Below are 12,966 nucleotides of genomic sequence, written 5' to 3' on the forward strand. Positions count from 1 at the left end.
TGTAGTCATCACACACTTGGCTGCAATGCAAAATCATGACCACACCAGAAGAGACAGTCTATCACATTACTCATCCTTCCATCAATATAAATAGGCATTTTTCTATTGATATTAATGAAATAGCCAGGACAAATTATTGTCTTAATAACAACTTCGTATCCATAAAAATAAATAAAACATTTCTTAAATGAGTGACCATTCTTTAATTTTGCTTTTTAAATGCTAATGCTACGTGAATTACTTTCAGAATTTTTGTATCAACACTTCTGTAACAGAATACAGAAAGTCATAAAGTAGGCACAGTACAAATCTACAACACTGTATAAAATGATGGATTTTTGTGATAATTTTATGAAATAAAAATTTAGTACTTAGCTAGATTTACAAGTCTATCAGCCCTAAAGTTTAAAATTTTATTCTTAACAGAAAAATGTGAAATTCTAATAGAGACTTATAAGGTAAAATTCAAGTTCTGATAACCTCTCAACATTATTCCAAGTATAATCTTTACAAAGTATATATGACTTACTTTCATTAAAAATGTATTCAAATCCTTCCAGAGTATCAGGAAATTCAAGTGGTGGCTCATCTTTTTTCATCAGTTCATCCAAGTCTATTCTAGACAATAAATCTAAAAAAGGAAAAAAATTATATAATGCATGCTATGCTTTTTTTGTTTCACTATCAACACTGATAAAACGTGTTTCTTCAGATTTGTAGAAGGGCAGAACAATATTCCAATATTACTTAACATAGGACACTGTTATGGGAAATCCTGTTCCAGATTCAGAAGCTGAACCTCATTGGCAGTATATGTAGTTTGTTTATTTATTTATTTATTTATTTACCCACCTATCTATTTCTGATGTTGATCAAAAATGTTTAGAGACATAAAAGTCACCAAAGATATAGTGATTTGTTTCAATGATTCATTACCTCAATGTTAGAAATCTCTGGTACGCATGTACATAAATTCATAAACCCATATAATCATAAAATCATACCTCATTTATGTTTTAACCTAAACTTATCTAGCTTCAGTATGAAACCATTGATGCAGTTCTGTTTGCCTTCTTGAGGAGGTCAGATTATCTGATGTACACCATCTCATGGGCATTTACCAGCTGTGTGACCATACCAGTTCTTATCCCTTCCTCTGATACCCAAATAGACTATTATATCTGAATCCTTCTCTCAACCACCCTCCTTAAATAGCTCTCAAGGTAGAGAAAACTCTCATCCATGTCATTGCAAGCCATGACATACACATCCTTTTCAGATCAGGATTGTAAAATCTAGTTCAGCCTGCAGTCACTAATGCAAGAACACTAAAGTAATCACAATCTACATTCTTTACGCCTAGAATCAAGGATTTTCATTTAATTACAGGTAAGCATATTGGGACATGTTTTGCTCATGTCACTACCAAACAATTACTGCATACACACATAACAGTGTACAATCATCTCTCCTCACTGCTTATCACCCATACAGCCCAGCACTACCCTATCTGACTTTCTGATTAATAATCAAACAATCATTAAGAAACAATTCTGCAGGATCCCAGCAAAATATAGTTTCCTACTTCCTCATAGATGAATTTGAAGACCACACACATTCTGTTCAGGAGTGCTACACTGGCTTGGAACCATTACTGTTTCATAAATCAAGATACCATGTATTACCAAGAAAATACATTAAGTATTTTAAGTATACTGAGTTATTATCTTTACCATCCAAAGCTGTAGCTCAAAGAAAAGAAAACAGTTTGAAAAGGCTCATTTTCTTTAAGCTTGGTTTGGCATTAACTGTTTCCACCCTTTCATTAATTAAAATAATTATTTTTGTAGGTTAGTACCATTGTTTTTGCTTAGTCTTATTGTTCGTAGGTTACCCACATTATCTAAGCTTAATATTAATACCTTTAGCCCTTTGAAATTGCTATTGTTCAAAATGTTTGAAGTGTACTGAAAATTGTCTTCAATATTCTTGAAGTTCCTTGACCTTCTCTTTTTATAACTCTTCCAGTTCACCTGACAGTCATTCCAGTGTCCATATGATTATCTCCAGCTCTTTCTTCTGCAAGTGATTTCAGTGGGCAAAGCTGGAGGACCAAAGGCCATCTGGTATGGTCGCTGGAATTCAACATCTCTCCAAAAAATATTATGCTGTTTGATCATCTCTGTGGTATCTAAATGTCCATATAACATCAGATGTTGACTGCATGATTTCTAAATCTGTCTTTCTCCACCACAGTTCACTTTTACATCACATCTATTTAACAGCAAGTCCCATGAAATTCAATTTACATAAGCAATCACATGTTTGTTCTCATGTATTGTCCTTTGAAAGTTCTGTGGGAACTGCTTTGGTTCTCAACCAAATGATAGGAGAAAGAAAATAATTTTGTCAAAGAAGTCTTTCACAACAGGATGTAAAAAGCATGTCCTTTCTTCTTCTGTACTTTCACAATACCAAGGCAGCAAATAAACTTTCTCTCCTTGGTGAAGAGAATCCTGTCACACCACACCTCTAGAATTTAGTTTCACTGAAGTTTTCATGTCTTCTTACTGTGACTTTATTTGGAAATGTGTTTACACAGAAGTGTCACTTACTATATAATAAAATAGCCATCTCCTGAGTAGCAAGGACAATAGTATATGAAAGCTTATCTGCAGTATGCACAGCTTGTCATGATTTACAGCTTCCATCAGAGTCACTGAGGAAGACTGCACTTGGTCTGTCCTGCAACCACTGACACAATCACTTTCTTCCTATGCAACTGTTCAATTAGCTAAAGAGTTCTAACAACTTCGAGATTCTTTCAAGATCTGATCCACCACTCTCACTTAAGATCTTAGACATTACAACTCAATCTGAGACAGTTTAACAGAGCTGAAAATTGAGTGATCTGCAGGAGACCTTCACAGCCCAATGGCAGATCACTGGATCACATCAATTACACTAATCCTTAATGAAGATCAAATCAATGACAAGTATAAAATGGGAGTTTTACTTTTTCAAACATGAACTATAACTTCCTCAAAATATACTAATCTGACAGAAATAGTACAAGGTTTTATAAAAGTTCTACACAGGTTTTCATAAAACATTTCATAAAAACGCCGCAACTGAAGAAACATCATTTATCATCACACAGAATATAAATTTCTAATAATGCTTTGGCAGAAATCCAGGATGAACACTAGAGTTGCAAACTATATTCTTTTTTCTCCTTTGAAAGATAATTTAGAGTCCGAATGTGTGATGCAAGCACTTCAAACCCAATGTTTGGTTAGCTTACTTGAAGGTCTAACCAACTCCATGGTACTTCCAAAATCGAAACCCACTATTTAAATTATCATTTATGTAAGTTTTTTTTCCCCTAAGTCACTTAGGTCCATTTATTTTTTAAAACATAAAATACAAAGGGAAGTGTATAAAACCAATATGGAAATCAATGTCCTGAGAACCTTTTTGCTGTTAACATTCCAGTCCAAGAGACTTTTAAAAGCTGTAATATGATTGTATAACTATAAAACAAAAGCGTCATATAAATTAAATGAAAACTCCCAAAAACTAAGAACACAAAAGCACCAGACAACTTTCTCAAAGGATAATTATGTAAATTTACAAAATTAATGGATATTGTATTCCGTTAACTCCTTACCACAGATAATTATATTTTATATCATCATATGAAAATACTGATAATGGACATACCATCAGACAATAAGCATTAGGACACGTGGATTAATAGTCTCTTCCAGTACTGTAATTCCCAAGCTCTAACCCATACTTATAACAAATTATTTTCCTTTCCTTAATAATCATTTCTGAAATGTCAATATATGTAAAAAAGAGATTCATACCCTTTAATGCAGTGGTCTTCTCTTTTTCATCTGGACCTCCTTGCTGGAGCTGAGCCATCACTACCCAAACTGTCAACAGATTTAAAATACTGAAGTAAATGCAGCTAATCCTCAAAGGACAATCTGAAAAAGAACAAGATTTGGATATTAAATTTACTGAGTGCTCCTTTAACAGATCTCATCCTCTACTGTTTACACCACAAAAACCCCCAGAATTTGCTCTGAAAGCAAAATGTGTCAGAGTATTATAAACCCCAGGTTTGGTCAAAGATTCAAGTTCACAAGAATGAACGATAACCTCTTCCTAATCCTAAAGGTACTTCTACCTAATCAATATATCTTTCTTTGTGATTCTAATGTAGCATCAGTGAAGGAGAAGTCTCTAGAGAAGCACAACACTTATAAGTCCAAAGTAGAAGATACAAGAAAAACCAAAACATAATCAATAGAACTTTCACAATCTTTACAGATTTTCTTCATCAATTAACTCCACTTTGATGTTCTTATTGTACTATATAGTTTTGTTTTAGTAAAACTAGATGAAGCACACAGTTTTAAACCACTGCAATTTCTACAATACTTCATTGGTATTGGTATCGAAAATCAGGACTGAAATGTATAGAGCTATAGAACAAACTTCAGTGTATTCAAGATAAGAATTTACATACAAAATCTGATTCTAAATTTCTCCTGTCGCACAGAGGGCAACCCAGACATTCAAATCCATAGTCTCTTTCATCTCGAAACTGACACCAAGGGAGTGAACTACCACATCACAATTACTGCTTTTTCCTTCTCCATAAAAAGACCTCTCTGCACTGAATTCTTTTTCCCTTCATCTTTTTTTGGTTCTTTATCTGTCAGTCATTACCAATTTGTTTTATTCTTCTTCCCCATATTCTTTTCATAGATGAGCTTGCATGAACTCTATCTCTGTAGCAATTTGCCAAAAAAAGAGTAATAGCATTCACCAACTCTGCTACTGGCTTCCTAATACCCGTAAGAAAGAACCCCAAAATGGTTTCTTTGAAGTAACAGCAGTTCACTGTAAGGAGAGTAGAAAAAAAAATAAATTTAGCATAATAAAGACTATTTTTCTACCATCTTTAGAGAAAACCTGTTACATTAAAAACTTTATTGTAGATTAAGGAATAATATAGCAATTTAAGAGGGTGATATATATTAACTAAGGAGATGGTTTGAGGGTTCTTTTGGTTTGTTTTTTTTTTAAACTTGGGGGCCTAGAAAGCCCAACAGTCAACTGATTTTACAAGTTAGAACTATGGTAGACTTTGACATCTTCCTTTGTTCAGACTAAGCTGATGGGAAATGGCAGTATATTACTAAAGCCTTTTAAAGACACAACTCTATAAAGAAAGGCCTGCTTAGACTGTGTACTTTGCAAATTATGACAGTACTTAACATGATTTAGTTAAAATGTTCATCTTTTGGCTAAGGCTTTAGTCATGTTAGCACTCATTACAAAGGCAATCACAAAAATAACAGCAAAACCTCTGAGATTTTATTGTACATTTTCTAACATATAATGTTGTCAATATAAATATTAAAATGACTCAAATGTTAATTCACACTGGATGGTATTGAACACTCTTCTCAGATGCTTCCAAACAGTCCACTGACAAAAGATTATCAAATACAAAATCTTGTTCATCGTGTTTGTACATTTGCAGCACAAACCCCTGTACCTTCCAGTAAATCATACAGAAAAGAAACTGATTTCAGTTAAAACTACAAGAAGTGCTAGAAAATGACACTGACAGTGTTTTGTGACAGTCTAGATTACAATTATTCTAGTCATAGAAATTGTGTGGTTCTCCCTATACAACATTTGAAAATTCATTATTTGGTATACGTAACTTAATGCAGTTAACAGAATACATACAGGTGTTCAAAGATTTGATGTTATCCAAGGGAAGAAACATAAAATCTATCTGAACAGATTTACCTTGGAAAATTAGACCCCATTCCCTAATCAGATAAATCAACGCAGAGTCCAGGAGTCCTTGGCATTCTTGTCTCTACCATGATACCCTTCTTCTTCTTTTAACAGACGAAGACCCTGCCACTGAGTAGATAACTGAACAGCTCATTTTAGCTTTGAGAGGGAGAATTTACAGTTCTTTTTGACAAAGTAAAAAACCTGTTACTTAGTATCATAATGAGGATGGAATTAGCATACAGTATGTTATGCATAGTTTCTGTGAACACAGCGTTTTTTTTAATCCCTCACTGATATTTGTTTAAATGACAAACAGAAGAAATTAGATGAGAGGGTTGGACTTTTATTCTTTGACAGAGAGGTGCCAAATCCTCTATAGTCTGATGGTACAAAATCTAACAGTGGGAAAATCAGAAAGCTCTCTGAATGGCTGCATATAGACAAATGCAGGAACTGTAGTTTATTCTAGGCATCAATTTCTACCCCTAGTGATCTTCAACTGCATATATTGACCATTCTGCATAATTCCCAAATTCCATCATCAAGTTTCTTATAATAAATACTGACTTTAAATGTGTTATTCTGTACAATTACTTAGATAATTCTTTTAAAAACATCTTTCTGTGATTTATTTTGCATTAGCTACACATAGCAAGCATACTTCCTAAAACACAAATTACTATTTCACCTGAAGAAATACTTACAGTAAATAAGTTCATGTATATTTATTTGTATGTATCTTGCTTATAAAAAACATCTTATACATATTCTGTGCCTCTTTAACTCTGTCCCCAAGACTATTTAAAATTATTTCACAGCAGAAATATTCTGGTTTCATGGTTTCACATGAGAGAACAAGGCTGCACTTTCATTATATCCTTATTTATGCAACTACAAAAGTGGTGGATTCACAAATAAATGGTCATTAAATTAATTTAAAAAAAAGCCCCTCTTCCCATCAATAACTAAACACAAAACTTTTGCACACATAAGGGAATACACATACATATTTCATGTTCTTGCCTGTAAATTGATAATAGAACAGAACTTTTGATGGCATAACAGTCCTATTTTTCGAATCCAACTAGACACCCATATATATGCCACGCACACAGAGATTTCAACACACTTCAATTATTCTTCATTATACAAATGCAGACAGAAATGTGACAAAAAATGTAGTATATGATTTTGCTCTAAATTAGCATTATCTGAAATTAGGTCAATATTACAAATGTTCCAAATAAAGGCCATAAATAACTGTAATGCTAACACCACCAAAAGTGCACCATAAAAAGAAAGTATACAAGTATTTTCAAACAGCACAAGTCCTTCAAGCTTATCTGGATGCAATCTGAAGAAGTGCTATTGGAATGCTTCTTTGTATTGCAGTGCTTTACTAGAACACAGTTGAATTAGAGTCTTGCTCTTCGTAAACTGACAATCCAAGCAAGCTAGGAACAAGTATGGGTTAGATTTGTGCAATGCGCCTCATGACTAAGACCCAGGTTTTCTTCAAAGAGATGTCCCTTCTCTGTATTGGTTCAACAGAGCAAAAAACCATAATTTAATCTTAGCAGTATTTTCTAATTAGATTTTATCTTTTCCTGCTTTTAGGGCACTACAGATGGCACCAGTAACAACTGTGTCAATTAAGGTTTTCTCTCACTTAAAAGACTGTATTTTCAAGTGCTTATAGGTTTGCTGAACTTCAGCTCTGAAAGCCAATTATTACCAGTCTGCTTTAGACTAAATTGTTTCGAAAAGGTTCAGCTAAAATGTCTAACTCTTTTATAAAAAGAAGGTTCAGAGACAGTACCTTGTGCTCAATTCTGATGTAAATGAGCAGCTATAGCATTTCCATGTTGCAGAGATCAGAAATACAGGATCAGAGGACCAGCTTAGCAGTGTGTGTGCCTCTTGCCGTTACCCTTAACGCCCGCCCAGATCTGCTAAAGTTAAAATGGCTTTTCTCACACATTTAATATAGACTTACTAAGACTCATCAGAATTTCCAGAAAATTTACCTAATTGCCTAGACCATGCTCAGTACAGCTGCAAAAGGCAGAGGGAAGATGCACAGGAGGGGAGTAATAAATGTTAGAAGAGCATGATCTGTAACCACTTGGAATACACAGAAACTGGACACGATCCCAAAGTTCCCATATCTTGTTAGATCTTTGCATTCTACTAAATGGTGGTGGAAGTGGCTGATAAAGTACATGACTGCAGTCTACACTAAAGGTTGTTTTATTTACACAGCAACTACCTTCCAATGTTATTTACCCCAGAAGTTCAAATAGCAGAGGAGTTATATGCATTAGCAATATGTGCCAGCAACTCAGTTATTTACATAAGGTAGAGTCAACACAATTCCACACAGTGAAATTTTAATTGTTTCAGTTTAACTTCCTTGAAATGCTGGAAATGACCTTCATAAACTTACTCACGTATACACAAGCAAATAAAAATGTCAAAATAATAGAAAAAGAGGCAGCAGAACCTCAACACAGCCTCTGTGAAGTTTAAAATATGACATACCAACCAAACACAAGGTTCAAAATGGTCATCAAGAATTCTTCCGCAGTAGCTACAGCTTTGAATATTCCTACTGTTCTTCTCTGGGATAGAGTTAGTTTTCTTCATAGTAGCTTGTATGGGGCTAGGGTTTGGATTTGTACTGAAAACAGCATCAATAACACTGCTGAACAGCATTCACACAGCATCAAGGCTTTTTGTGTTTCACATACTGCCCTGCCAGCCAGCAGGCTGGGGAAGCACAAGAAGATGGGAAGGGACACATCCAGGACAGCTGAACCATATGACATCACACTCAGCAATAAAAACCTGGAAAAGAAGAAACAGGGGACGTGCAAATTGGTGGTTTTTGTCTTCCCAAGTTGCCGTTACACATGATGAAGCTGTGCTTTCTTGGAGATGGCTGAATGTCTGCAATTCCTTATTTTGCTTTGCTTGTGTGCACAGCTTTTGCTTTTCTTATAAAGCTGTCTTTATCTCAACCTGTTTCCTCCACAAGCTTTCTCACTTTTACCCTCTAGTTCTTTCTCCGATCCCACTGTGTGGAGAGTGAGATAAGTGGCTGGGGGAAGGACCTGCCTGCCTACATTGGCTAATCCACAACAACACATAATACAATACTTTCTTAAACATGTACGGAGGACCCTACTTCTGCTGAGGCAGATGGATAGTTATCTAACAAATCAGGCCATCAACTCTGGGGACACAAAAAGACATCCTGCAATGAAGGCAGGAGAATGCCGCCCAGAGAATTCTGTTCAAAGAAGGAATTTGCAGGTGAATATTACCCAACCCCTAAAAAATAAAATGTTTTCAGATAACCTCTTTTTGTGTATTTCTCATTTTCTAGGCATTCAGCTCAACTGATTTCCTTCAATGCTCAGAACTATGGACCACTGGATTCCTGTTTTAAGAACTCTGAAGAAATTCCCTAGCTTTCCCAATCTCAGCACCCAATGTATGTACACTGAAGAGTAGGACATTTATTTCAAGATGCCTTCACCTCTAAAAGGCCAAAAAGAATTCTTCATAAACAGAAGACACTAGGGAAAATACAAGGAATTAATGTTTATGGAGAACTAACACCCTGCAATTGAAGCCTCAGGAAAAACCCATCTAACATGTAATAGTGCTATATTCAGTGGACGATTTACTTTCCATTAGTGCATGGTGTTATTAGTGCTCAGCTAATGAGCACAAAACGAAATGTCGAAGCAATAAAATCATTCAGAAAATAGTGGTGTGAAATGCTCTTTAATTACAGAGTCAGATTTTCCTGTCAGTCTACGTTACAAGGATAAGTCACGAGGACTTGGTACAATATTACTTCTTAACATAAGTGAAATTTCCCTGTGACAGTTTATAAGAAAACTTGATTTGGATGAAATGAAGATGGTTGCAATAGACTGCTGGTTTCAATAGGATTTTGACTTGAAAGATGGAGTGGAAAAGACCTACTCTCACTAACCTCATCTGTGTACATATTAAACAGTTACAGGACAAAGATAGAATTTCTCCTCTTTTTTTAACATCATCTTCTCTTAAGCAAACCCTGAGTCAGCTGTGAGAGAAAAATGCCCCTGCACACAGAAAAACCAGAAGACTCTTTCACACACAGCGAGGTATTTCTGATTCTACTCAGACTCCGTGCTGAGCAGGTGCACAAAGAGACTAAAGAAAGGTAAGAGGTGCACTCAAGTTTCTGCAACACACCTGTTTCCTCCAACACCTTCCAGAATGTGCACATGCAAATAAATATCACCACTCCACTTGACTACTCTGCATCTAATGCAGATAACTGCAGATGACACAAAAATATACAGAACAGATGGACGCTATGAAAAACTGAATCACACACAACTGAAAAGAGCATCCAGAGCTACCAGTTCATCATCTAGATACCTTATTTCAGAATCAGACTAAAATACCCCAAATTCCCATAGTATACATACCTCTTCTTTGCAGTCATGTCTGCCTCAAGAAATCCCCCTCACAGCTCTGCCCACAGGTTTTCTTGGTGTAGAACACCTGCTTCGTCAATTTTTGTAATTTCTCACAGCTTTACTAATACACTACCTCAAGTGTCTTTGCTCTGCCCTCTGCCTGAGGCAGAACCTGCTATCTGGCCAGCTGAACCGAGCACTGCTTCACTTCAGCTATCTGGCAAGCAAAGCAAATAGCCCTGTGAAACACATGCAGTCCACAGATTTGCTTCTGCTGCATCATCATAAAGCAGTACAACATTATAATATATATATAAAAACAATGTGAATAATATAAACATATTATTCATTTTAGTTCAGTATTTAAATAAACCTGATATTAAAATTCTGACTGCATCACACTTGCATTTTTAATTTTTTTTCCACATAAGTAGATATTTTATTTTCTTTTACAAAACAATAAAAAGAACAATGATAAAAAAGCAACACAAGTAAATTTCATTTTCCTTACTGGTTCAGCTTTAAAAACTGAAAATCCAATATTTATATAAAAATATTCCATTAAGTGCCTGCCAGTAATTGTAATCACACTGCTTCACACAGTTTTGCTACTGCCAAATCTACAACCTTGCTATCTCCGCCCAGAGCCAACACTGCCAAGCAGCTCTAACCACACCAGCCTAGGCTGAAAAAGAGCTCTAGAAATTATCTTGTCTCCAATCTCCCCCTGGATCCTATTTCATTAGGTTTTAACAGGGCCTTACATCAGGTAAGCTAAGGTGCTGCCAAGATGAGCCTTCAATATTTCAGTGAGGAAGATTCCAGTATGCTTTTGAGGAACTTACTCCAATGTTTAGTTCCTTTTTCTAATACTGAGATGAAATTTCTTCTCTCACTATGCATCCTTCTGAACAGAAAACAACTTCTTCATAGCTACCTTCTACGTATTGGATGTTTAATTTCTCCAAGCCTTCTCTCCTTTTAGATGCTGGAGCATGTCCAAAGAAAGGCAATGAAGCTGGTGAAGGGCCTGGAGCACAAGTCTTATGAGGATTAGCTGAGGGAGCTGAGAGTGCTTAGCTTGAAGAAAAGGCTTATGGGGGATCTTATTGCTGTCTGTAGCAGGGTGGGCGTTTATTTTGCCAAACTCTTTTCTGAAGTTTTAAATAAACACCTGAAGAAAAGTACAAAGATCAGTGTTTATAGAGTCATAGTGTTGTCTACTCTCTTATATGGTTCCGAATCATGGGTCATCTACCGTCACCACCTGCAACTCCTAGAACGCTTCCATCAACGCTGTCTCCGTACAATCCTACACATCCACTGGTCAGATTATGTGACCAATACATCTGTTCTAGAACAAGCAGCAGTCACAAGTATTGAGGCCATGTTGCTGAGAACACAGTTGCAATGGACAGGGCACATCTCCAGGATGAAGGACCACCCCCTCCCTAAGATCTTGCTCTATGGTGAACTTGCCACTGGCTGCCACAAGAAAGGAGCCCCGAAGAGGAGATACAAGGACTCCCTGAAACAACATCTCAGTCTTGGTCATATTGATCAACATAACTGGTCTACTCTGGCCTCCAATCGGAAGGCCTGGAGACACACCATCTATAACGCTGCTGATGCTTTTGAGAACGCACGCAGGATCACTCTTGAGGAGAAAAGACAACGCAGAAAGAATCGTGCCTTGCAGAATATACCACCTAAGGAGTCTTTCTGCTGTGCCTTCTGCAACCGGACATGACTATCTCGTATTGGCCTTTTCAGACACCAACGCGCTTCCGACAAATGTGGGTAGAGCCCTCCCCAAATCTTCGTTCGCGAAGCCCAGCCATGATGATGACGAGCAAGGTGGGGGTTGGTCTTTTCTCCCAAATAACATGAGAAAATTACCTCAAGTTGCACAACGGGAGGTTTAGATTGGATATCAGAAAAATTTCTTCACTGAAAGGGTTGTCAAGCATTGGAACAGGGTGCCCACGGCAGTGTTGGAATCACCATCCCTGGAGGTATTTAAAGGATGTGTAGATGTGGCATTTAGAAACATGGTTTAGAGGTAGACTTAGCAATGCTGGGTTAGCAGTTGAGCTCTATTACCTTGAGAGGTCTTTTCTAACCTAAACAATTCTATGATTCCAATACAAACTTCCTTGAACCTTTTTCCAGATATTGTTAGTTAGTTGTATGTTAGTTCTCTAACATAGTGATCATCCTTCTAACATACAAATCATCCTGGTGGACACCTTTTCCAATTTTTCAATCTCTCTCTTCAAATCAGGGGACAAATCAGATCTACTGTCCTAGGTAGGCTCTTACAAAATAGGACTCTGCCTTCATTGCCACAAGGGTACAGTGCTGGCACTGTTAAGCTTGCCACCCAACAGCACCCCCAGCTCCTTTTTAGCAGAGTTACATCCCAGCCAGGCATACCCCAGTGTGCGCTGCTGTTTGGCAATGATACCATGTCAGTGCACAACTTTACACACATATCTTTGTTAAGCCTTAGGTACTTCCTCCTGGCCTAGTCTTCCACCCTTCATGACAGATTACCACTGTGCACAAATACAGATGATAATTATGACAATGAATCTGACAGTTTAATTTGCACCTGTGATTTGAACTCCAGAAGAAAAAACTCTGGAGCAAC

The 12,966-nt window shown here is 36.5% G+C and overlaps 1 protein-coding gene across 1 annotated transcript in view; it reads right to left on the reverse strand.

The window, feature by feature from the left end:
- FAM172A (family with sequence similarity 172 member A) overlaps positions 1-12,966 on the reverse strand; it is a 202,224-nt gene that overhangs the window by 173,702 nt on the left and 15,556 nt on the right. The window contains exons 4-5 of the mRNA XM_032676697.1: positions 3,873-3,995; positions 530-631 (exon numbers count right to left, since the gene is read on the reverse strand). Coding sequence (XP_032532588.1) covers positions 530-631; positions 3,873-3,995 — 225 coding nt within the window. The remainder of the gene's footprint in view (positions 1-529; positions 632-3,872; positions 3,996-12,966) is intronic.

This window comes from Chiroxiphia lanceolata, chromosome Z (genome assembly GCF_009829145.1).
Source record: "Chiroxiphia lanceolata isolate bChiLan1 chromosome Z, bChiLan1.pri, whole genome shotgun sequence".
NCBI classification, from domain to species: Eukaryota; Metazoa; Chordata; class Aves; order Passeriformes; family Pipridae; genus Chiroxiphia; species Chiroxiphia lanceolata.